At 40.0% G+C, this 26,470-nt stretch overlaps 1 protein-coding gene across 1 annotated transcript in view; it reads left to right on the forward strand.

The window, feature by feature from the left end:
- LOC100737183 (cytosolic beta-glucosidase) overlaps positions 4,577-26,470 on the forward strand; it is a 115,612-nt gene continuing 93,718 nt past the window's right edge. Inside the window, exon 1 of the mRNA XM_021101070.1 lies at positions 4,577-4,734. Within this exon, the coding sequence (XP_020956729.1) occupies positions 4,677-4,734 (58 nt within the window). The 5' untranslated portion in view covers positions 4,577-4,676. The remainder of the gene's footprint in view (positions 4,735-26,470) is intronic.

The raw sequence follows: 26,470 nt of genomic DNA on the forward strand, positions 1-26,470 counted from the left end.
CCTATGCCACAGCTCACGGCAACTTCGGATCCTAAACCCACTGAAGGAAGCCAGGGATTGAACCTGCATCCTCATGGATGCTAGTCGGGTTCTTACCCGCCCAGCCATTATAGGAACCCCCCCCTTTTTTTCTTTTACTTTTTTTTGAAGTCACTCAACTTTTTCCTTGGGCTTTTTTGGATTATAACATAGTCATTATTCAGTATTCAGTCTGTTTATCAGCCACTCCCCAATCTCAGTGGTTTAGTAAAGTCAACATTTCTTTCTCACTTACACCACACACACCACAGTTGAAAGTGGGTTGTTTGCAGGGTTGGTCCTGGGGCCGGCTCCACGTCATGGTACAGTGGGCTCCTTCTATCACAGGAGTTCCTAGGACCTTGGAGTTTTCCAGCAGTGCATCTATATCTGGTTGGTGGTGAAGGGAAGTGATGACATATGGATGAAACGCGGATGATGGTGTGAGCAGATTTCAGCGGTATCACATGGAAGCAGTGCACATTCTTTCTGCCCACATGCCACTGGCCAGGACATGGTCACATGGCCCCATTTAACCGCAACGGAGCTGACAAATGGGGTCTCTGTGCCCAGATGGAAAAGGGACTGGGATTTGGCTAATGTATAGCCATCTTTAATGCAGGTAGAAAAATGCTTATTTAGAACCTTACTTTTTGCCTGACACAGATACACAGGAACTTTGTGAAAGCGAATGTCGGGGATTTTTGCTGTGCCTGAGGCATGCGTCGGTTTGGGGGCCATGAATCGAACCTCTGCCACAGCTGTGACTTGAGCCACAGTGGTCGCAACACTGGATCCTTCACCGGCTGAGTCACCAAGGAAGCCCACTGCCAGGGTTTTTGAATCTTGGCATTTCAAATTGGGAGAGTTGAAGTCTTGACTGATGGGCTGAATCCTTGTTGAGTAACAGCTTGTTTTGCGTTTAACAAAGGAAAGAGTTTCTGTAAGATATATTTTTACCCCAGAGGGCACAGCATTTATAGTCTCTTAGCTCTCCAGGGCTTCTAGAGAGAGCACACCTGTAGCCAAAACCATAATGCAAATAACATATTCATTTCCCTCTGGCTTGGAATGTGGACAGAAGCTGTGGCTGTGCTGAATGGCCGGTTGCTGTTCTCAGGCAGTTCTCTAGGGAGGTGGCAGGATCTCAAAGGGATTGCTGAATGGTTTGAAAGGGATTTGAACCTCAGGGCTCAGATTTATAATCTTACAAGATTCCTATGCCTCAAAAGCAGAGAGTCAGTGGACTGGAAGGGACCATGGCAGGCACGGCGATTGGATAGTGGCCATCCTGACATTAACTAATAGGAACCAAAATGGGAGGTGGGAGAATGATGACATCAAGCATTTTATTTTATATTTTTTTTTACAGCTACTCCTGTGGCATATGGAAGTTCCTGGGCTAGGGGTCAAATCAGAGCAGCTGGGGCCTATGCCATAACAACAGCAATACCGGTTCTGAGCCTCATCTGCAACCTAAGCCACAGCTTGTAGCAATGCTGGATCCTTGACCCACTGAGTGAGGCCAGGGATTGAATCCACATCCTTGTGGACACTGTGCTGGGTTCTTAACCCACTGAGTCACAATGGGAACTCCCAAGCATTTTCTTTTAATTTGTTCTTCATAAAAACTGAATTTTCTTGTATGGTTCTAAGATGGCCGTACAAGAGGGGACTTGATAACAAATTAAATTGTCAGCTAGTCTTGCTAGATGAGGTTATGGAATCAGAATTCTTTTTGCATAAGGAAACTGATCCAGCAATCCTACTCCTTGCCATATATCCAGACAAAACTATAATTCAAGAAGATACACGCACCCCTATGTTATTGCAGTACTATTCCCAGTAACCAAGACGTGGAAATGACCTAAAAATCTATCATTAGATGTATGGATTAAGAAGATGTAGTACACATATACACTGGAATGCTACTCAGCCATAAAAAGAACAAACTAATTCCATTTGCAGCAACATGAACGCAGCTAGAGATTCTCCATACTAAGTGAAGTAAGTCAGAACGAGACAAATACCTTACGATATCATGTATATGGGGAACCCAAAATGCGGCACAAATTATCTTATCTACAAAACAGAAACAGACTTACAGACATGGAGAACAGACTTGTGGTTGCTAAGTGGGCAGGGGGAGGGAGTGGGATGGACTGGGAACTTGGGGTTAGTAGATACAAACTGTTACGTTTAGAATGGATAAACAATGTGGTCCTACTGTGTAGCACAGGGAACTATATCCAGTCTCTTGGAATAGAACATGACAGAAGATGGTCTGAGAAAAAGAATATACATATAAATGTCATGTATGTATATACAGTCATTACACTGTACAGCAGAAATTGGCACAACACTAAATCAACTATAATTTAATTAAATAATTTATACATTTCAAAACAAAAAACACAAAAACAAAAAAATAGAGATGTAAAATATATTTTTTTTCTTACTCAAGATTGGGGCTGCAAATTCATAGGTCTGATAGCCAGAAAGGCTTTGTGTGGGGAGTATTAGTAGAATGGTGCTCTCTGTAAGGTGAGAATACAAGAGATGGTGGGAAGCAGTGGAGGGTCCTGGAGGAGGTGTCAGGAGAGCTAAGGTCCCCTGGGTGCCCTCAAGACCCTTTTGAGGACCCACATTTATGCTGTTTTTTTTTTTTTTTTTTTGTCTTTTTAGGCCCGCACCTGCAACATACAGAAGTTCCCAGGATAGGGGTTGAGTTGCAGCTGCAGCTGCCAGTCACAGCCACAGCCACAGCCACAGCAATGCCAGATCTGAGATATGTCTGAGACCTACACCACGGATCATGGCAACACCAGATCCTTAACCCACTGATTGAGGCCAGGGATAAACTCAGGTCCTCATGGATCCTACTCGGGTTCATTATCTCTGAGTCGTAACAGGGACTCCAGGACCCACCTTTACACTAAGACGTAATTGCCATTTTCACTCTCATCTCTTATTCTTCTGTAAGTATACAGTGGAGTTTCCCAGAGGCAATGAAACAAGTAAGAAGCAGATATAAACATCCTGCTGTCTTCCTTTAAGTCAGGCAGGAAAGATTTGCAAGAATGCAAAGCACTCTTCGCACTAAACAGTCTTTGTCTGAGATTATATGATTACTTTTCATAAAATATTTATGCTCACATGTTATTTTGCTGTTTTAAATGAAGTCATAAGTAAATATTTTAAAAATCTCAGTTTTAATTTCAAACAGAGTAAATATTGATAAATATAACCCACAGGAGAAAAGTCTCTTGAGGAGCTTCAATTCCTTTTAAGAGTGTAAAGAGGTCCTGACATCCAAATGCTTTAGAATGCTCTACTGGAGAATCCCATCAGAGCTGAGGAAAATTAAATTCTTCCTTTTGTGGTCTAATAATTCCAGAGAACGTGGAGCATGGAGAAGGTAGTTTTCTTTCTAGAGAAAAATCATGACAAGTGCAATCACAATCAGCTAGGGGTTATGGGGTGGGTGGCCATTGATGGGAGAACGAAATTTTCATAACACTTCACAGAGCAATTTATAAACTTAAAAAATTACAACACTGCCATCTAGTGTTCAATAATGAAAATATTTTAATATATATATTTTTTATTCAATTTATGAGGATTGCTTTAGTGCTGAATGACCATAGGGACTCAATTTAATAGTGTGGCCTACAGTTTTCATGCTCATTTCACCAAAGCCATGTCTTTACATACCTCCCCTCATTTGCTTTTATAATTAACCTCTTTTTTCTTCTTAGCATTAGGACGACTGGAGAGGGTAGGATTTCAATCCAGTTATACCTCATTCCAGTCCTGTCATTACACAATGTAGGATGACTTAGCACTGGCTTAGGGGAACTAAGGAATTAACTTTCCTCATTTTGGTTTTTCCTAACTCGCCTCTCTACAGGTATTAAGAACACTTAATTTGGGATCGATTTTAGATGTACAGAAAGGTTGCAAAATCGTACAGAGCGTTTCCATGTACCCATGTACCCAGCTTCCCCGGTTGTTTATCTCCTGCTTGAGTGTGGTCCACACACCGAGTGTCTGGCACTGTGGACGAGGAGTTCCACATCAAGGCACATGACTGAAATTGCAGAACCGGAGGCTTGGGGAGCATGGAGGGTGGGCTGGGACACAAAACAGATTAGGACTTGATTTACCATCAGACTTCTCAATAGCCACACTGGAAGCTAGGAAACCATAAACCACATAACACAGATATAACTGAATCACTTTGATGTACACCTGAAACCAACACAACCTGGTAAATCAACTATACTTCGGTTAAACAAAGCAGGAAAAAATAAGTTAAAAAATAATGATTTTTGTTCAAAGAAGGAAAAGCCTAGAAGGATGGGTGCTAGTCGACCCAGGGAGTTGGTCAGCCCCTAAGCTGGTCCAGCTCTGCTAAGAATAAGGGAGTGCCCAGAGAAGACAGCATCAATGCTTGCCCTAAAGTTTCTTCATATCAAGGCTGTGGCCAGTCAAGCGGGATCCTTTAATCAGGTTCCTTCTTGTTTGGATACTTGTTTGCTCTCTGAGACTCCAGTCAAGGGTGAAAGTTCACTTACTGTTTGCACAACCGCCAGACAACGCTGCCTAAAGTGTGCGGCTCGGTTGCCTGAGTACTCCAGTCTCTGCGTTCCGAAAGCATGGCTTTCCCTGCAGGATTTGGATGGGGGGCGGCCACCTCAGCTTATCAAGTGGAAGGTAGGAGAAACAATTCCCCTTCTCTGGGGCTGGGATGGATTACTTCTGGTGGATTCTTTACACCTGGGGGAGACAGTAAGAATGAGGGGGGAAAAAAAGAAAAGGAAAAGGGGGGTGTTCCCATGGCACAGCGGAAATGAATCTGACTAGGAACCATGAAGTTGAGGGTTCGATCCCTGGCCTCGTTCAATGGGTTGAGGATCTGGCATTGCCGTGAGCTGTGGTGTAGGTCTCAGATTTGGCTCGGATCCCGCTGTGGCTGTGGCGCTGGTTAGCAGCTGTAGCTCTGATTGGACTCCTAGCCTGGGAACCTCCATATGCTGCAGGTGTGGCCCTAAAAAGCAAAAGAAAGGATTGAAGAACTTGTAATTTTATAATTGAAACTATCCCTTTCACACAGAAGAGGCTCACATTTCCCATGTCCCTTTCCTTAGGCACAAGGGTGGAGGAGGTGAGGGGCTGAAGACCAGCTGCAGCTGTGTATTTTCAGTCAGATCCAACTGTCTGAGCCCTCAGTGGACATGGGACCAGCTGCTTTTATTGTCAGATTCTTAAACACATTTGCCATAACCTCCCTAAAAACAATAACCATTTGTCCTATTGGCTGGAACAGTTTGCGTAAATACCTTGAAAGTGTTCAAGAGACTTCACTGAAGGATGTTCTTCAGGTGGAAGAGTGCCCTGTTCTTTTCCTGGAGAGTACAATGCACCCTCATTTCCTGGGCAGCTGAGAAGTAAAGGGAGGGGGGATAACCATAAGATGGCAAAAATCACCCAGCATGGAGTTGGAGGTCTGAGTTCTGCCATGTATGAGCCTGTGAATAGTATCCTCCTAGAGGCTCTGTTGCTTTGTGTACAAAATAGGACATTTAGCTTTTCATATATATATATATATATATATATATATGCACACACACACACACACACACACACACACACACACACATATTTTTTCCACTTAAGAAATTAGGGATTGTTAATACCTATCATGGGAAACTATTTATTAGGTCAAATCACTGTGCAAACCCAGGCTTGAATAAAGCTAAGAGCATTTCTTGCAGCATATTCCTAGAGCTGCTGTAGCAAATGACCATAAACTGGAAGGTTTAAACATAGAAAGTTTTTCTCTTACACTTCTGGGGCCAGAACTAACCATTTAAGGATGTCATTAGCTAAACCAAGGGAAGCTCATGATGGAGCAGGATGGAGCAGCGTGACGAGTGTCCTTGTAAGAAGAGGGAAATTTGGATAGAGAAACACATATGGAGGATGCCATGGGACAGCAGATGCAGAGTCTGCAGTGCTGCAGCTGAAAACCAAAGAACACCAAGGACCGATGGCCACCACTAGAAGCCAGAAGAGGCAAGGAGTGGTTGCATCTAGAGTCTCAGAGGGAGCCCAGCCCAGCCCACACCTTGATTTTGGACTTCCAGCCTCTAGAACTGAGAGAAACTAAGTCTCTGTGATTTAAGCCACCTGGTTTGTGGCACTTTGTTAAGGCAGTCTAGACAACAAATACCTCAACAAAAACAAGTGAATTAATAAATGAAATAATTACTGCTCGTGGCAGGGCTATGGTGACAACAGGTTGTTTTGGTCAAGAGTTGAGTGAAAGAGGCTACTTGAATTGGGTGATCAAAGAGGATCTCTGTGAATTATTGTCATCTAATCTAAAACTTTAAGGAAGAGAAAGAGGGAGCCATTTGAAGATGGTGAAGATTTTTCTAGACAGAGGGCAGGATGGTCCTGGCATAATTGAATCTCAGCTTCAGCTGCAATTTCCCAGACCTCCAGAAATGAGAACGAGGAATCTCTGCTACAATAATTGCAATGACTGTCATGTAGAAGCTGTCTTCTATCGGGACTATGTGTGTTATGATGCATATATGCTCTGAGATACAAGGCAGTTTCAAAAGAATGTCTGGGAATGTCCAGGTTACCAGGGAATCCATATCAATTGTCGCTTCCTTTTTGGTAACTTTCACCTTTTCCAAGATAATTTCAACTTGGTCAGCGTGGGTGACTTGATGAGGCTGGCCCTCTAGGAGGGAAAACAAGAGACTTGGCTAGTTTTCTTCCCAGAAGAGAGGTCAGACAGAACCGAGAGAGGATGGTAGTGCCCTGGAGTGGAGTGCACAGAATCAGGTTCTAGAAGGAGCACAACATAGACTAGGAAGTTGGGCTCTGGAGCCAGACTCCCTAGATGGTGGGTCCATCTCTACCTTTTACTAACTCTGTGACTTTGGGCAAGTTACTCAACTTCTCTGTGCCGCCTTATCTATAAGATGGGCTGTTTATGGTATCTACCTTATAGTGTTGCTGCGAAGTTTAAGATGTTATGTGTTAAATGCTTGATGCTTTGTAAGTGCCCAATGCACGGTATTTATATTTAGGTGGAGGGAGGGTTCACAAAGGGATTACTGAGAATGACTGACTTTAGAACTCCACGGGAATGTGGCTGAAACCTGCAATCAATTATACAAGATGACACAGTGGGTTTCAGTTACCAGCTCTCAAATCCTGCTCGCTCAGGCCCTGGAGATAAGCTTACTGGTCCCTCCTGAGCTCCCCCCTTCACAGGGTCTCTGTGTTGCTACACCTCTTCCACCGGCACTGGGCTTCCTGCTACCTTCTTTATTAGGTCTTTATTTGTGGTCCCTAACCTGCTATTGTACAGGTAACTCTCTCTCAATCAGTAGCTTTTGGAGGAAGAAATTGATCCAATATGTTTTCTCTTTTTGCTCTTTTTGTCAACTCACATATGCCTTTTATACATTTGCTTGTTTTTTTTTTTTTTTTTTTTTTTTTGCCTATCCTTTTGCGCTGGGTTTGAATCCTAGCTCAAGCACTTACCAGCTGAGTGACTTGGGCTGATAGCTTATACGTCTTATGGTCTTTATTGGTAAAGTTAAGAAAATGATCATGACCATTCTATAGGTTTGGTCTAGGCATGAGAGAGGTCGGCATGTATAACCGGAGCACCAGAGTGCTTGGCACATAGCACCCACTAAATAACAATAATGACAAGCCCACTATAGTAACAGTAATGATGATGATGAGGACGAGGAGGAGGATTTGGTGTTCTTTCTCCTTGCTGAATTCTCTCCCAGTCTGTACTGATAGGAGAATGACATCTTTGCTCCATTTGCTGGGAATGGTCATTTCTTCTCTAGGCTGCAAATTAGGATATACTCCCTTCTTGCTCATTTTTGGCCTGATTTACTAGCAGCTGCTAGGAGAGTCACTGTTTAATTACCCCTTTCACCACTGGGAGGATCACACATGCAGGATGTCAACATGTAGCTTTGCCAAATCAATGTGGTCTGGGATTTAGAAGCTGAGGTGACCCCTCAGCTTTTTGATTTTGAGACGCTCTGAACTTTTGAGGTTGCTCTGACCTCTAAAAGCCTATAGAGCCTTTGGACATCATAAACATTCCATAGAACTGAGGATCGAGCAGGACTTATATTTGCTATAAAAAAAGAAATCTATCTTGGTGATTTCAGTCTATCTCAATGATTTATCATAAAATGTCACTATGTATCTTTTCCTATTTATTTTTGGAATGCATTGCCTCTGTAGGTATCTTTCTTTTCAGACACTCCCCTACAGACCTATGCACCCCCCCCCCCAGAAATGGAGATATTTTTGGCTCTGTTCTTTGGAATTGAAGGCACTGTCTTGGTCTTGCAGGTAGAGTGACCGGAAAGGGCAGGACAGGCCTTCCGGTAACTGGGCCTCCTAACGTCCTGACTACTTGCGTATTTTTTCCTTCTTCCTGAACTTGGCCATGTCCCTTGTGCCTATAAGCTGGTCACTTCCCTGGCTAGGGTTTTTAAAGAGGAGTTTAATGTAATGTTGATTATATCAGAGTTGTCTGTGTGGTGCCTTGAGCCTTTCGGAGGAAAGAGCCATATAAAGTAAATAACAAACAAGTGATACAAGCAGAAGGAAAATTATGAATTTTGGGTGAGTTGTCAAGAACATTGTAAAACTGGTAAAAATGTCTTTGTTGGATGAAGAGGCAGGGCAGAAGTTGCAGATAATCCTCGTACGTACACAAGTGACTTTCATGCACTCTTTTAAAGTACAGAAAAATTCCCATGATTGTTGAACCCCTTGTGAATCTGACTCTGCCTGTGCTTTCGGCTGCAGGGAGTGTGAGAGACAAAACAGAAGGTAGCTCCATGGCATTTTGTTTACTTCCTTGGTAAGCCACAGAGGGGCTGTGAAAATAACATTTAGGGCCCAATTCTGTAGCTCTTATGAGCTTATAACTCAGTGATTTTAGGGAAGGCTCTTAAAGGGTGAACATGTTCTGCAAAATCCCACAAATCCTAAGCAAAGTCTAAACTACTCAGTTAACGCTTCCTGGGGGGATCTGAGTTTGTGGTTTTTAAGGAGGCAAAGGCCTTGGTTTTACAAACGCCGTATCAACCATTGATACTGCCCTGGATATCAATATAATGTTCAGACTTTGATTTAACTGGACTTTGGCTTTATGTTGGTGGATATTGGGGCTGGTCTCAAACTTTGGATATCTATTTGCCTTGGTGTGTCAAGGATGAAATCCTATAGTTGAGAAACTTGGGCTTATTTTCAACTCAGAAAAGTGAGAAAATAAATAAAGTAGCTAAATTTGTTGCTTTTAGGTCCAGTTTGCAGTAACGCTGTCCATTTCTTCTCTGGTATCTTTTATTTTTTATTTTTAATTTATTAAAGTATAGTTGACCTACAAGGTTGTGCCAATTTCTGCTGTACAAAGTGACCCAGTAATACCCATACATACATTCTTTAACTGTTATTTTCCACATGGTCCATCCCAGGAGATTGGAGAGAGTTCTCTGTGCTCTGATACCTTTTGAAAACTCAACTGGTTCAGGAGTTCCCATTGTGGCTCAGCAGGTTAAGAATCCAACTATTACCCATGAGGATATGGGTTCAATCCCTGGCCTTGCTCAGGGGGCTAAAGGATCTGGCGTTGTCATGAGCTGCAGTGTAGGTCACAGACACGGCTCAGATCTGGCGGCTGTGGCTCTGGTGCAGGCCAGCAGCTGCAGCTCCAATTAGATTGGACCCTGGACTGGGAACCTCCTTATGCCATAGGTGTGGCCCTAAAAAGAAAAACCAATCTAATTAAGAATTTCTTCAGTTAAAAACAACAACAACAAAAAACAACTCAACTGGTTCATACAAACCTGGGTTAGAGACATACTTTATCTACCTGCTATAGATGTCAGCAAAGACCCCATATTTCTTTAGAATATATTTCCTGTTTACTTCTCCACTCAACCAATCTTGGTGTGTATCTTTGTCACTAGTTTCTACCTAAACCTCTTGGAGTAAACATTCCAGTTTGGGACTTGATCTCTTGGCTGCCCTTGGTAGTTTTCTAGAACTGTGCTCACCATATAGACCTGCTCTTTGTGTGGGCCACTAAGAAGGGAGTGGGAACAGCCTTAAAAGCATGGTCATTTATTTCTTGATGTGTAAGGAAAAAGGAAGAAGAGAAATGTGTAAAAATTTATCAATGAAATTTCTCATAGATTAATACTGAGATGACAAAAACCACCCTTATTTCTTTCCCCCGGTTTCAAATTTGAGATCTCAGTAGTTACCCCCTTTTTTGATTGTATCACAAAATCACATAGCCATCATTGAACAAGTATGGGCTTTTACAGGGATGATATTCAGATATTCATCAGCTGATACACTGACCAATCAGATGCTAACTGTAAATAATAGGTGTAGACTAGGCTGGCACCTGCATTAACTAATGAGAATGGATGACAACTGCAAACAACTGGAAGGGGACAAACGAGCATCAGAACTGTCATTGACCATTAGGGGTAGAGGTTATCACAATTGCCAAGACATGGAAACAACCTAAATGTCCTTTAACAGATGAATGGATTAAGAAGATGTGGTATATATACACAATGGAATACTACTCATCCATAAAAAAGAACAAAATATGCCATTTACAGCAACATGGATGAAACTATAGAGACTCTCATACTGAGTGAAGTAAGTCAGAAAGAGAAAGACAAATACCGTATGATATCACTTATATCTGGAATCTAATATACACCACAAATGAACCTTTCCACCGAAAAGAAAGAAAATCATGGACTTGAAGAACAGACTTGTGGTTGCCAAGGGGGAGTGGGAGGGAGTGTGATGGACTGGGAATTTGGGGTAATAGATGCAAACTAGTGCATTTGGAATGGATAAGCAATGAGATCCTGCTGTATGGCACTGGGAACTCTAGTTACCTATGGTGGAGCATAATAATGTGAGAAAAAAAAATACATGTATGTGTGACTGGGTCACCTTTCTGTACAGTAGAAAATTTACAGAATACTGTAAACCAGCCATGATGGAAAAAATAAAAATCATTACAAAAAAAAAAAAAAGAAGAAGAAGAGTAGAGGCCAGCTGTCAACAACTGACTTGACTAGACTGGTACCCACATTAACTAATCAGAGTAGGTGCTAGGTGTGATCAACCACTGGGGCCAGACTTCCATGTAATGACGAATTTCAGCTTTAGGTTTATGAATGGGACACATCTGGAATATAGCAGACTCTATTTGTAAACTACCATAGAGACAAATCACTTAATTTCTCCAATCCTCAGATTTCTCACGTACAAAATAAAAAAAATTCTATTTTGAAATTTCATTGGATAAGTATTAGAGGGAGAGTTTTTTCTTAAATTTCTGCTTCTTTGGATCTGGATTGATTTCCTCAGTTTTTTTTCTTCCAGATTACTAATTTAGGCATTATCTTTGTTCATTCTAGTTTTCAACCCCTCTATTGAATAATTAATAATGGCAATCATATTTAAGTTTAAGGAACACATTCTGTTTTTTTTTTCTTTTTCTTTTTGGCCACACCTGTGGCATGAAGAAATTTCTAGGCTGGGGATCAAACCTGAACCACAACTGTAACCAGAGCCACAGCAATGACAATGCCAGATCCTTAACCTACTAAGCCAGAAGGCAACTCCTAGGAACACATTCTGAGTCTTTGATTGTCTAATTTCTAGGAAGTCATATTTTATTTTTTGGATATAGTCATCCCGCAAATCTTTTTAAGAATGCTAATTAAAAAATTAAGTTCTTTGTTTCCTTTTTTTTCCTTTTTATATCCACTTTGAAATCTTTGGGTTTTTTTGTTCATTTGGGTCCTTATCTTTCAGGCTCTTTGTTTTTGTCAAATGGTTGGTGATCCCTGAATACCTATTTACATTTTTGAATGAAAGGATATGTTTATATTAGTAACTTAGGATTCCTTTGAAGATAAGTAGTTCTACTGAACTGAAACAGTGCTGACCCAATAACTATAAGAAGCAGGTTCTGTGTAAGTAGGTAGGACTTGTTCACAGTTAGTCTTCTCATAAAGGACTACGTGTGCAGGAAGGGAGCCAAGATTTAGATCTCAATAATTGCCAGATAATGAGGACTTTAAGAAAGAATAGTTTGTTAGCTGCTTTTTAAAAAATGTTTTCATTAGGTCTATTGCTTTTTTCTTCAGTTTAATTGAGATATAATTGTCATATAGCACTGTATGAGTTTAAAGTGTGCAACATAAACACTTGATTTACAAAAATGTCAATTGATCACCACAATATGTTTAGCTAACATCCATTATCTCCTTTAGATACAACAAATTTTTTTACTTTTGATGCAAATTTTTAGGATCTCCTCTCTTAGTAACTTTCAAGTATAGCATACAACAGTGTTCACTACAGTAATGTAGCACATTACATCTTCAGTAATTATTTATCTTCTAACTAGGAGTTTGTAACTTCTGACCACCTTCATTCAATTCCCGCTTCATGCACCTCTGGAAGGTACACATTTGATGTCTTTATCTATGAGTTTGGTTATTTCTCTTTTCTTAGATTCCACATGTGAGATCACATAGTATTTGTCTTTCTCTGATGGGTTGCTTTTGACTTTTGTTCCCCATCTGTGTTACCCTTAAATTTCACAGTTGGTTCTAGAGTTTGTTCTACTTTTCTCAACTGTCTCAGTACCTTTGATAGCAATTCCTTCCCATCACATTGCTCACTTTTATTAAGCACATCTTGAGACTTGCACATGGGGTGAAGGCAGCATCAACTGCTCTGTTTATGGAGGAGAGGAACCAGTCAGGCCAGCAGTACATTAAATAATCCTTTAATTAATTACTGTGATGATTACTCTGAGGCCTGCTCTGCGCTCAGCAGTGGCTGACCCACAGGCTCTCAAGGGCAACCCGTCTTAATCCTTGCCAGCCGTCTTCAGTGTGCAAGTGTATGTTGCAATCCTTTGCTTTAGTTTCTCAGACTATTCAATCCTCTTTTTTTTCTACTTGCCAGAAATGCTTGAGTCAATGTGGTATTCTTTGGGGGCTTTTTTTGTTTGTTTGTTTTCAGCTTGGTTGTGGATCCTTTTAAAAAAAATTTACTGTCATTTCAGTGGGGTTGTGAGTGGGAGAGAAATTAAATATGTACATTCCACTCCCCATCTTGAACTGGAAGTCCTTATTAACGTGCGTTTACTAAGGAAAGTGTCTTATAAACCATGTGTTATTATTTAAAGTTAACAATGAAATTCCCCTGTCTGCTTCTTAACCTTATCATCTTTCTCTTTGTCACACATGTATTCAATCTCTGGAAATTTTCTAGTCCTATACTTTTTAGGAAGAGGATGAGATAACATGAAAATGATGGAGTTTCAGACACCATAACAAGAGAAAATGAAATATTCAGACAATATGAGGAAAGCCATGGTGAAGGATGGGTGTTATGACCAAGAAAGGCTGTATGTCTAGGTGCCTGTTTCTGAGGTCAGCTATTATAAGCCATTTGAATTTTTCATCATTGATTACCTTCCTTTATTCTGGAAACACAGGGTCTCCATGCACCAAATTTCCCAGTACCTCATCTGGTTTCAGGGCTGAAATGTATCTGTTGCAATTGCTGTTGGTGCATGTAGGTTATTTATTGATAATGGTCTGCCTTCTTGTGTATTCTTTTCTATTGGTAAAGTTCTAGATACAGAATGGATGGTTATCACATTTGTTTAGTAAGAAAACATGTTTATTTGTACTATGAAAGTACCACAAAATAATTGCATATTTAAAATATACAAACAAGCAAAGTATAAAATAGAACCACCAGTTAGGTATTTTCAAGTTTTGAGTATGTACTTCAGCTCTTTTCTAAACATTCACAGACTTTCATGATATCACATAATTTTGTTCACCCTAATTAGAATGTCCTGTAAGTGGATTTGGTTTCTGTAGCCATTTATAAATATCCTGATAAGCTATAATGTCTGCCTCTTTTCCCTTCTTCTGGTGCCCTTTCTCCTATCTCTATCTTCTTAAACACATGAATGTTACATAGAAAGCTAAATGTGAGTCAATATATGTAACTTTGAAAAATAAGAGAAAATTTACTGCATCTCAATCATTACTTTGGAGTAGCATTCTATATATTGTCCTAAATATCTGTACATAAATTAATTTGTCACCACTAAATTCATCAGTTAAGATGGGACATTTGTGTATTTGGATGAATATGTGCCAGCATCATAATGGAAAAAAAAAAAAGCATTATTTGTGCTGTTCCTTCCTGGGCCTGTCCATCTGGTAGGGATTCCTTTCCAGGTAAGATCACTGGTGCACGAGCTTAAGCAATTCTTTAAAAATTATTAGGTCATCACACAGTGTCCAAGACAGAAATATGGAACTCATGCTAGACCCTTCCTCTTTCTCTCCCCTTTATTTAACCAATTATTTTTTGTTCTGTCTCCTGTAAACCTCTTGATTACACCTTTCTTCTCTATTACCACTTCCTTTGTTTTAGTTCTGGAACTCACTATCTCTTGTTTTAAATTCTCCTTCCCTCCCCTTCACTCTCCTCCAGTCTCTCTGGCACATTGATTTTAGCGTGGTCTTTTAAAATTCTGAACACACCATTCCATTTGTTGAAAGATGACATGAGTTATGAGATCAAACAGGCTAGATTTGAACCCTGACTCCACCACTTGCCAGTTGTGTGATCCTGGAAGTTACCTAAGCTTTATATGTCTTGTTTCCTCATTTGTAAAGTAGGAACAGTAAAGGTGACTCTCTTGGGGTTGTTGTAAGTATTAAATGTGTTTATGAACATCAGATGATTAGAGCATTCATGCTGGGCAAACAGTATGCATTCAATAAATTTTAACAATTATTTAAAAATTTGTTGTTGTCTTTCTGTCTACAGAATACTTTCTGGACATCTTGCACGGAATTGAAAAACTCCGTAATTTTACCTCTGACTACATCCCCAGTTTTATCTCTTGTTTCTACTTCATTCAAATCTTGTTCTTTGACCAAAATGAAGCACAAGTAATTCTTTAAATGTGCCATGACCTTCATGTACTGTTGCACGCACTGTTCCCTCTGCTTGAGTGCATACCTGACATTTGGCATGAGCAAAGACCAACAGAGGACAAAGATCCAGGCTTCCTAACTTGCAGGCTGGATCTTTTCCTACTGCAGCTTACTGCCTCTTTTGTCTTTATCCTTTATGCTGCTCGTCTCAGTATGTGATATGAGCTTGACAGGGATAGTAAGGTGCTGGGGAGTGAGGTGTGGCAAAGGAAACCCCCCAAGAAGTTTTTCATACCTATAAACAATGCATTCTTGCATTAATTACTTGGAACAATATGGATAATATGTCTTTTTTACCTGGGGGCATTTGGACATAACTCTATGATTTTAAGAATGACTAATATCATGAGCGGTATTGATACGGACAGAGCAGCTGAGTGTTTTGAATGGCAAGGGAGCAGCTGGGGCCCTGTTATTTTCCTTCTACTCTGCTATGTGGGCCTCTGCCTTGGGGTGCCCTAAAGTAGCTGAGCAGATCTGTATTGGCTTTGGATCTTTCTCAAGGTGTCTGCTCTTCCTTTCATTAGTGTGAATAATCAGAGTTTGATTGTAAAGTATGCCTGGGCCAAATACAAGGGCTTTTAAAATTGTCTGCTGTTTTAGATTATCCAGGCCACTGATCCCCCTTCCTTAGCATGGATAATTGAGAGTGGACTGGGCTGAAGAGTGTTAAGCAAAACCAATTGACAAAATAAATGAGATTTAAAAAATCCTTTACATTTTAATAATAGAAAAAAAAACAAGCTGGATTTTCTTATTCTCTTTTTAATCTAAAACAGCCTATCTTATATTTTGAAACTGTAAATTTAGTTGATTCAAAATAGGAAACTATTTCCTATGACGCACCCATTTATAGTCTATTTAAAATGTATACCAACCACAATAAGTACTTAATGGAGTTAGGGGAAAAATTGAAAATACAGACAAGAGGTTGGACAGTTTCAGATTCAATGTCAATTCCTTTTATAACCATGTTTATGTTTCTACTAGGTGGCAAGGAGAAGGTGGGAGTAACTTCAAATTCTCTCTCTTTACTGTGGAGGCTGTAATTTTTTTGTCCCTAATGAGCAATAATCATGTGGAGAAGGGCATTTCTTAAATGTTTGTGTAAGGTTAACAGGACTCTGATTTCTGGAACTATCTGATCTCACCTGCTTCTCATTTTCAGCCTTTGACACCATCAAAGGCTCCTGTGCATCCTCACAGGCAGAGAGAAATGTATTTACATGTCACTTGACTAGTAATTCAGAGGATATGCTCTCAACGGAGCAATGTTGTAAACAGAGGTTGGTGTCACTGAGTGCCCTTCAGGTGTGTAATGAGATAAATAGATTTGGGGGGTTGGCCTGGGAATTTGGAACATAATGCAAGAGGCCATGGTGAGTTTCTACACAGGTGACTCATAAGCATGGCTTTTGAAACATTTCCCATTATTATGTTGGGAATTGCCAAGCTAAGGCTTAAAGTCTCCCACAACACCTATGAATAATCATTTAAATACAGGCTTTGAGACTTGGGGGGAAATGAGTGTTATTTACTCTAAAGACAATAATCTGCCTTTGGAGTCATCGTAGTCCATCATACGGATGCATACTTGGGGCTCTTTGAAAGGGCAATATTTCTCTCGATGGTCTGTCCCTTTATGTATCTTATAAATTGTCATCTGTGTCTAGATGGCAGGCACAGTTTAGAGATATACAGCAGCCACTCAGTACCAGAGTGTGGGAGACTACAGCTCCACACGGGGTGAAATATTAGACAGGGGCTTTGGCTGTGGCCTGTGTGTTTGTGTGAAGTGACATGTAGATGGATGTGACAAGGGCTCTAGTGTATCCTCTGGTTCTTTGTGGGGCCAAGAACTTGGCAAACATAGGCACACAAAACATTCTTTTCGCCCAATTGAGTTGATGAAGGAAGAAAGGACAAGTTCTCCGTGTAGAAACTGTACACCTGGGCCAAACATCCTCCAGGGTCATCCCAGGACACTCTGTGGCTCTAAAAGACCAGGTACAACTATACTAAAACAATCATTTTATTCACCTTGAATACCTCCAGACTCTAGCACCCACAGTTTATAAATATCTAATTGGGAAGAACTACATTGAAGTGATTCAAGAAAACACTAAACAATTATCAGGTTGGCTTTCTGTTAGATGATGGCTTTTCTCTTGGCTGGAGAGAAATTTCACAAGAAGATTCAGAAAATATCTGCCTCCGTGTTGGACTTGGAGGCCTGGTTTCCTTGGCATGAATTAGCCAATTAAATGAAATTGAATGTCTACCTTTACTTGAATTAATACTATGTAGTTCTTCCCAATTAAATATTTATGTACTGTGAGTGCTAGAGTCTGGAGGTGTACAACGTAAATAAAACGATCATTTGTATCCAGCATTCTCGTGAGGGAGAGAGGCATACACATGACTACGATGCGAAGTAACAGAAGAACAAAAAAAAAGTCTGTTGGCGCCTAGGTGGGAAGGCTGGGGCTATAAGAATAAAGCTGGGGAGGATTGTATGCCACCTAAATTGAGCTTTTCAGGGGAAATTTGTTTTATTTTTCAGGAAAGTCACAAGGAATGACATGTTGGCCAAGAAAACATTTTGAGTCCAGACACAATAGTATGAATGCTTATGTTATTTGGGGAAATGTATAGCCACATCTAGTAAAAGGAGGTAAATTGTTTAGCAATCTACTACTTTAGAATGTATGAGAGTCACCCAGAGTTCTTTTTAAAATGTAAATTTGGGATCCTAGTGCCAGGTTATAAAATAGTGGTATTTGCAAATGGGGCCCAGGAATTTACATTTTTAAAAAATAAGTACACTGCATTTTACAAAGGCTTTTACCAAGCGTTGAAACAAAAGCCTGAAGAGCTACTCAGAGCTAACTGTTTTCCAACATGACTGTACATTAGTCATTCTTACCAACAATGGATGGAAGTTCCAGTTACTCCACATGTACATCAACACTTATTATTGTCAGTCCCTTTGATCTTAGTCACATTGGTAGGTAGGAATTAGTATCTCACTATGGTTGTAGTTTACATTTCCCTGATATCTAGTGATGTTGAATATTTTTACCTGTGTTTTTAGGCAATTTGTATATCATCTTTTGTGAAGTGTCTGTTAAATATTTAAAAATGAATTGTTTGTCTTTTACTTATTGCACTGGTAAGAGTTCTTTAGATATTTAAGCGCTGTGTCAGAAATGTTCTGTGAACATTTCCTTCCAGCCTTGACATGGCTTTTTGTTTCTTTCTTTCTTTCTTTCTTTCTTTCTTTCTTTCTTTCTTTCTTTCTTTCTTTCTTTCTTTCTTTCTTTCTTTCTTTCTTTCTTTCCTTCTTTTTTTTTTGGTCTTTTTGCCATTTCTTGGGCCACTCCTGAGGCATATGGAGGTTCCTAGGCTAGGGGTTGAATCGGAGCTGTAGCCACTGGCCTACGCCAGAGCCACAGCAACGCAGGATCCGAGCCACGTCTGCAACCTACACCACAGCTCATGGCAACGCCGGATCCTTAACCCACTGAGCAAGGGCAGGGATTGAACCCACAACCTCATGGTTCCTAGTCCGATTCGTTAACCACTGCGCCACGACAGGAACTCCCTGTTTTCTTAACTGTATCTTTTGGAAGAACAAAAATTTTTAATCTTGATGAGGAAAAGAAAGATGTGGTTGTGTGGTTGTGCTGTTGTTGGCTTGTGTTTTGAGAAAGACTGCCTGCCACTGGCCATGTTTTCTGATGATACAGTGCATGGCAGGACCTGGAATCAGAACAGTAAATAGATCCATGTTGTGATGCACATAAGGCACCAGGCTAAGGGGTTGGTATTAGGATTATGTGCAATGAGTTCTTGGTAGCTTCTTCTTAAGTGCAGCAAGTAGTATGATCAAGTCTGTATATTCAAAAACTTTTGAGTACTCTGTGGAGGATGAACTTAAGGAGGGAACCATGGAAGCAAAGGAACTGATGTCAGGCAACTGCAACAGAGGAGGCAGATGATGACAAAGACCTGAGTTTGAATGGAGGAGACCAAATGGAGAAAAAAGCGGAAAGAGACATTGTGGAGGAAGAACCAAAAGGATATGTTCATAAAAATGATCTAGAGTGTGAAGGAAGCAGAAGAAAGATGAAAGCGACTCTTGGCTATCAGATTAGGTACCTTTCTGGCAGATGATGCTATGAAGAGAGAGAAAGTATACTGGAGAAGAAGCAGGTTTGGAATTTGGTAGAATTATAATAGGTTCACTTTGAGATTCCCTCGGGGTATGTACATGGAAACGCCTAGGAAGTGACTGGAGATTTATATCTCCCTGTTGTGTTGAATGTGCTGGTAGTCACCACTGTACGGCTGATTGTTCAAGTCATAAAGAAAGAGAATTCTGGAAATGGGAGGAAGTAAATAGAAAAAGGAGCAGTTTGCAAAGTCTGATTAAATGCTGCATAAGAATTTGAAAGAATTAGATGAGTGGTATTCTTCCAGAATGTGAGAAAGAGTGACATTGTTATAGAATATGAGAATACTAGAAAGAACTTGAGCAACTGTCGAGTCCAGTGGTTTAAAAAAATTTTTTTTGGCTGCACCTGGCACATATGGAAGTTCCTGGGCTAGGGGTTGAATCAGAGCCACAGCTGCCGGCCTATACCACAGCCACAGCAATGCCAGATCCTTAACCCATTGAGCGAGGCCAGGGATCAAACATGCGTCCTCATGGATACTAGTTGGGTATGTTACTCATGAGCCACAATGGGAACTCCTAAAATAGTTTTTAATGCAGTTGAACTTGGTTTTCAAGGAAAATCAAACTCAGAACTTTCATAAAACAGACACAGATGGAGCATCTCTAGTTGAAGAGAAGGGTGGGAGAATATAAGCCTGTCCACCTAGTGTTCCCTTCTTTACCACTTCTTCCCCGCTTGGCAACTCCTGACTCCTTTCCAGGGAATGTGGGTTTTATTTTTATTTATATTTAAAATTTTTATTTTAAAACATTAAAAAAATTATCTTTATGGCAGGAGTTCCCGGGCCAGGGATGTCACAAGGGAACTCCCAGAACGTGTTTTTTAAATCATCAATGTATGTTCCTTATTTTATAGAGGCTAGACTATGGATTGATATGATCAATGTCAATAGTGTCATGATGGAACACAATGTGGGAAGGAACATGATGTGGGAAGGCCCATAAGAAACAAAGCAACAAAAGGCAACATGGAACTTGAAGCCAGCCCAATGGTGGAGACAATACATGTTTTCAAGGGACAGAGGTTAACATTATGAGTTGTGACATTCAGGGAAGGCGTTGCAGAGGTGGTAGATTTTGAAAGGCTAAGAGAATATTCAGGGATTCAGTGTCTTGCCCATTTAAGTGTCAGAGCTAAAGGTTTGTACCGGGCTGGATGGAGAAAGTTGAAAATTGGGTCTTCTCCAACACAACTGAGGATATTGTCATTGATTTGTATCACAATATAGCTCTGACCCCATCCAAATTCCAGTAGAAGTGGAATTTTAGTGATGGGATGAGTGGAAGAGTCAGTGAAGGGCAGCAATAGCTTTCCTTTCATGTAAGAGGATCTTCAAGAGGGACAGCCTATTGGGAATTGATATCATGAGAGCTTGTCTTTAAGTTCTATTTGCAAGACAAGCGTGCTTTTCTCGTTAGAATGCATATTTATTTAAGAAGACTGTTTTGAGAGGTTTCTGATGGAAATCCCTTTTTACTGCCAGCTGGCATATAGTAGAAACTATTTGTAGCAACTACAATCATTCCTCCACATGAAAACTTCAGAATACTCTGTATTCAGGGAGTTGTTTTGAGATATCATCTGAAATGTGCCAAGAGTAAAGACTGACCCAGTGATTCCTGGGGGACCATGAGGACAGTCAGTATATGAGTCAGAGGAGCTTCAAATCATTCTTTTTGGAATTTGCTGCCATCAGAAAGTTCTGTTCTGGAACAAGCAAGCTGCTACGAGTTCCAGGCTGGTGTCTTCTTAGAAAGACACTTACAGGGTATAAATCCTTTTAAGTGCATTTTATTGTACAAGTTGTTGTGTTTAGAAAAAGCCTATTAGTTTGTTATCAAGTGGTCTATTTAATAGTGTCAATAAATTCTAAAACAGAAGACTGGTTATTGTTTTTTGGATGTTTTAATGGTCCTGGTTTTCTAAGTTACTTGGCCTTAGCTGATTTGCTTGACCTTTGTTTGTTTTAATGGCTTGGAAAAAATTCCCCCACTACACAGAAGCTGCTCTTTGTACATGTGATATAAATGTGGAAATTATTTAGATAAGTTAACTAGCAGTATTTGTATGATCAAATCAGGTCTATGCAACAAAAATGAATTAGATTGTGAAAATTTTAGAGGAATCAGAAAATTCAAGTAAAGTTTAATTTCTTACAAAAGGCTAACTTATTGCATTTACTATTTGGGGTATAATTATAACTATGTAATGACTATTCTGAAAAAGGGCTGGAAGATTATACAGAAAATATTAATACAGCAGTGATACAATACAGTAGTTGCTGGTACCAGTGCTTCTACGCTTCCCTGGCTTAGGAAAAACAAGAATTCAAATTTGACTTTCATAAGCAATGTGGTCTTGTTTTTGTTACTTAAGCTTTTTAAGGTTTACTTCCCTCAGATGAGTAATATCTACCTTTCGGAGGTCATTGGGAGTAACACATGAAATAATTTAGGCAATCTCTTAGCATAGGGCATGGCAGTTTTTCAAGAATTCTTTAAACGTTGGTCCTTAATCATCATTATATTTCCTTCCATCAGGACTGCCACACCACTGCTACCACCATCACCACCACCACCCCCCATCATCATTATCATCCTCAACACCATTAAGTGATGTGTTAAGTCTAGGTCCTCCAAGAAGCAGATGCCAGGATTCTATTGAACATGGAAGAAATTTATTCAAGGAAGTATCCATGAAAGAAACTGGAGTGGGAGCCAGGAAAGTTTTGGATGGGGATCTGATGAGTGAAGGCGTGGGGGAAGGAAGAAAGGAAGTTTGAATGAAGCATTTAGACTTAAGTGCAGTTCAAAGAAAGTTTACCAAGGTTTCTGGGGAGTCCTTGATCCAACATTTCCTATCAGAAGAGTCCTGCATCTTCCAGGTCCAGGCTTGTCATAGCGGCCTTGCCACACTCATCATTAGCTGGGCCAACATGTAGAAGTATGCCTCAGTGCAAACTCTAGCACATGTGATGGATTTCAGGGCTCAGCAGATGGGGCCCTCAGTCAATTACACCCACTGAAGTTGAGGGTTTGCAAAGTGTGTTCTGCGTTGGAGATGGATTGAAGTAGGCCGTAGGGGCCTACAACGTTGGGTCCTTTTCGTAGTTGCATATAACCTAGCACTTTTCGTTCTACTAGGGTGAGGAATGCTACGGCCAGTAGGATAGGAATAATTAGGCTTAGAATATTAATTATGAACATGTTATTAGGGAGAGGAGTTGAACCTCTGGTAATAAAGGTTTAAGTTTTACGCAATTACCGGTCTCTGCCACCCTAATGTGCCCTGTTCTAGTTGTAAGTCATTAAAAAAAAAAAAAATCTTCCTTTTTTTTTTTTTTTTTAATTTCTACCTTTAACCTGCTTACTTTAACATTTGAGAGAAGAGGCAAAATAAAGAATTTAAAATATTTCCTTTTGTTTAGGTAACCTGAACTGTTTGAGACTTGCCCAAATCTCACAGCAATTCCCAGCTTTTTACTTTGCTGGAATATTTTGATACAGTCATGTTATTACTTCAGCTGGACCTTTCCATGCAAAGTTTTATTTTTTTGCTCCTACCTTAATTTCTATTTAGAAACCTGATTTGATTAAAGAGTGAAAGTTTAAGTGATTTAAACAGGATTCAATTAAAATAGGTTATTCTCGGGGCTCTGAAAATGGTAACTGGCCCTGGGCAAATTGGAACAAAAGTTATAAAATTCGATTGGATGCATCGCAACATTTAACATCTTTAAGGAGGACGTTTTGCCAAACAGATTCAATTTAGAAATATTTAGTGGAGGTCATCAGCTTAAGCACCTAAAAAATGTCATTGTTTGTTTTTTTCCTCCCTTTAGTTAGAGCTCGGATCAGGACACCTGGACTCTACAAAATAAACAATTTGTGGTAGGACCTTGAAGAAAGTCAATTAGTTTCTGTGACTTTACCAGTAGGTTAAAAAGGAGATTGTAATATTGGTGAATAATGTGCTTAGAGATGTTTGCATAAAAGATGCTTTGTCATTGTAAAGTATTATTGAATATTTATGGTCTACCAGACTGAGCCAAATGGCCCAGAGGAAAAAACAGTCAGATTTATGTAAACCTTGTTCAGTGTCCCAGATCCTTCAAGATGGGTGCTCTATGAATGAATGAATAAATAAATGGTATAAACATTAGTTTAAATTTTGAAAGTACATCAATATCATCTGGGGTGTTAGCCAATGTGCCTGACCTTTGACATCGAAATGAAATGTCTGCCTCTCGGTGACCGTTTCAATCTCATAAATATTTTTAAAGCCAGAGGAATTGACGGCAAGTAATGTTTTCTTAGAATTTTGTGTCTGCAAATAAAGGTAAATTGTATCTTTACTTAAAATCTACAAGAAATGATTGTCTCTCACCCACAGGGTTGCTCTGAGAATTCCCAGACTGAAACTGCATATCTTAGACTTCTTTTCTTCCCTTTCATTTAAAAAGCGTTTTACTCACGGTCTGCACAGTAGCTTTCTATCACTTTATTGTGATAAATCTGAGCCTCAAAGAAATAATAAAAAAAAAAAATTAGCTGTAAACACTGCCCAAGGACTTAATGGATCTTACTGAGCCACGCAATGCAGATGTATTGGGACATAAATAGGTAATAGGAGATAAGAGGCACAGAAGCAATTTGTTTGGACTGGGTCACTGCTTAATCCAAATGGGTTCAGCACAAGAATTCATGAAACGTGACAGTGGGCCAAGAGGAACTTGCTGTGACATTTCAGACTCCCCTACCTCTTCTAATTAGCCATTTCAAGTATAACAAAACTTAGATCACATAAAGATTTAGTAAGACCCGTGGGTACCAAGTGTAGACCTCTCTGTGGGGGATGGATGGTTCTGCTCTCCTCGGGCAATGGACTATGACTCAATAATACCTCAAGTTGGGCCTTTAATTTCTATGATACATTGATTCTGAACAGCATTTTTCTCAAAGACAAAAGCCACAGCAGAGTTCCCTTATGACACAGTCTGTCATTAAATGCATTTGGATCTATTACACAGATCTAAATATACCTTAGCAAGTTTAATGAGATATTTGAAAAGCTAAAAATCACGTATGGAAAGAGCTTGCTATCATGGGAACTATGGTATAATAATAATAATAATAATAACAACAACAATAAGTGACTTTTTAAACAACTACTATTTGCTGCATTTCCTATATAATTATTCCCTATCTAAAAATAAGGATACAGTTTCAAAGAAGTTAAGTTGTCCAGGGTGAATTAGTATGTGGGAGTTCTAGAATTTTTAGTTTTAATTACAGATGGAAAAATAAACCCATGTTCCTGTTTGGGCAGGTTGTCAGGAATTCTTGCTTCATTAATTTGTGGGCTTGACACTCTTTAGGTGCTAATACCTGGATATGGCCCACCTGTCTTCAGGTTAGCTCTCCTATCTACCTACCCTCAGCTCTTTTCTCTTCTTCTGGGAAATGGAAAGTAGGATTGAAACTCCAGAATCATGCCTTAGTATCGTCACCATTATATTATTCGTGAATATTTGTTGATATGATAAAAGAAAGATCCAGCAAGCATCTGAAGCTTGTGATTTTTTTTACTAATGAAGAAAGAATGCCATTAGCCCATTTTCATGAATGCCAAGTTTTTATAGGTATTCTAGAAAACATAGATCAACATGGAATTAATTAAAAGGAGACATTTGAATTTAACGGACAAACAGAATCGATTTACCTGGCCCAATTCACAGAATAGATTTAGGGAGCCCATTATTTTGCTTAGTTATGTTGTACAATGAAAATCTGTAATTTGAAGTTGATAAGAAAATAATGAAAATAAAATGAGTGTTTATAAAATTTTGGGGTTGATTTGCTTCTGGAATTAGGCCAGAATTCCCAGGAGTTGAGGTTTCTTGGGGTATTTTGTGTCTCACAGGAGGAAATAACAGATGAAAGCATGGCGCTCTTTGTAATTTTTATGCATCAGGAGCAAGAAAGAGTTAAAGGGTTTATTTAAGTCTTGCAAAGGGTGTTTTTTTCTGGGCAACAGCTATTTGAATGTAGGACACTTTTTGCATTTTAAGCACTGTTTGATCCCTTGTCCCATAGTTATGTAATAAGAGAACTTTATTATTATTATTTTTAAAAGGGAAATAGAAAAAAAAGCCTGCTGGAAAAAAAAAATGCTTGCCTCTAGGGGGACATATTTATAGCGCATTTTGTTCAAGAGCCATCCCCCCTGCTCCAAGGTTCTGGAACAGGATGAATGTCCTCCTCAAGGTGCTGAATGACCAGAAGATGACAGGATGTAGGCATGAGAGGAACCACATGAGATTCTCCAGCCACAGCCAACGGGTTGGGTGGTCACCAGCCTGGAGAGTCAATGTAGCTGGGGGGCCAGCTAGTCTAGAAAGGAGACAAGCCCTGTGGATGTCAAGGGGGGCAGGGAGACAAGGTGTTCCTAAAAGGACTAGTTACTCTGAGATCCCTCCTTAAGAGAGAGAATAGCCTGGTATGGTAGTTATAAATACTGTTATCCAGCATCAACAATTAGACACTGCCTCCCAGCCAGTCAGTTTTAAAGGTCTCGACTCCCATAAGGCAACCAGTACATTTTCTCAGCAACACCGCCACTCAGGAGGACCCAGGCATTCTTATCGTTCTCATTTTGCAGATAAGGAGACGGAGGCAGAGAGAGGGTGAGTGAGTTCTCCAAGGTCACAAAGATAGTGAGGCAAAGCATTAAGTTAATATACAGAAAATATGAATGGAAAAGCCATTGAGTGTAGTCAGGGCATGATTTGGATCAGCTTACACCAGCTTACAGTTTTGGTTTTATCACTCCTTATACTCAAGGAAGCTTCAGATTCTTCCTGTCTCAAAGGGGTAGACTCATAAGGCAAAAAGCATGCCATGGGGTTCAGGGTACTGTCTCCCAAACCATGGCAGCTTGGGAAGTGTAGGAGTTTGAGAAAGTGGCAGAAACAGGAAGGTCACTCTGACCTTCTTCCCCGGAAACAGTCATGAAACCTTCCCGTGCTCTCCCTCTACCTGGAGGAAAAGGGCATCCTTATCTCAG

This window comes from Sus scrofa, chromosome 8 (assembly GCF_000003025.6).
Source record: "Sus scrofa isolate TJ Tabasco breed Duroc chromosome 8, Sscrofa11.1, whole genome shotgun sequence".
Lineage (NCBI taxonomy): Eukaryota > Metazoa > Chordata > Mammalia > Artiodactyla > Suidae > Sus > Sus scrofa.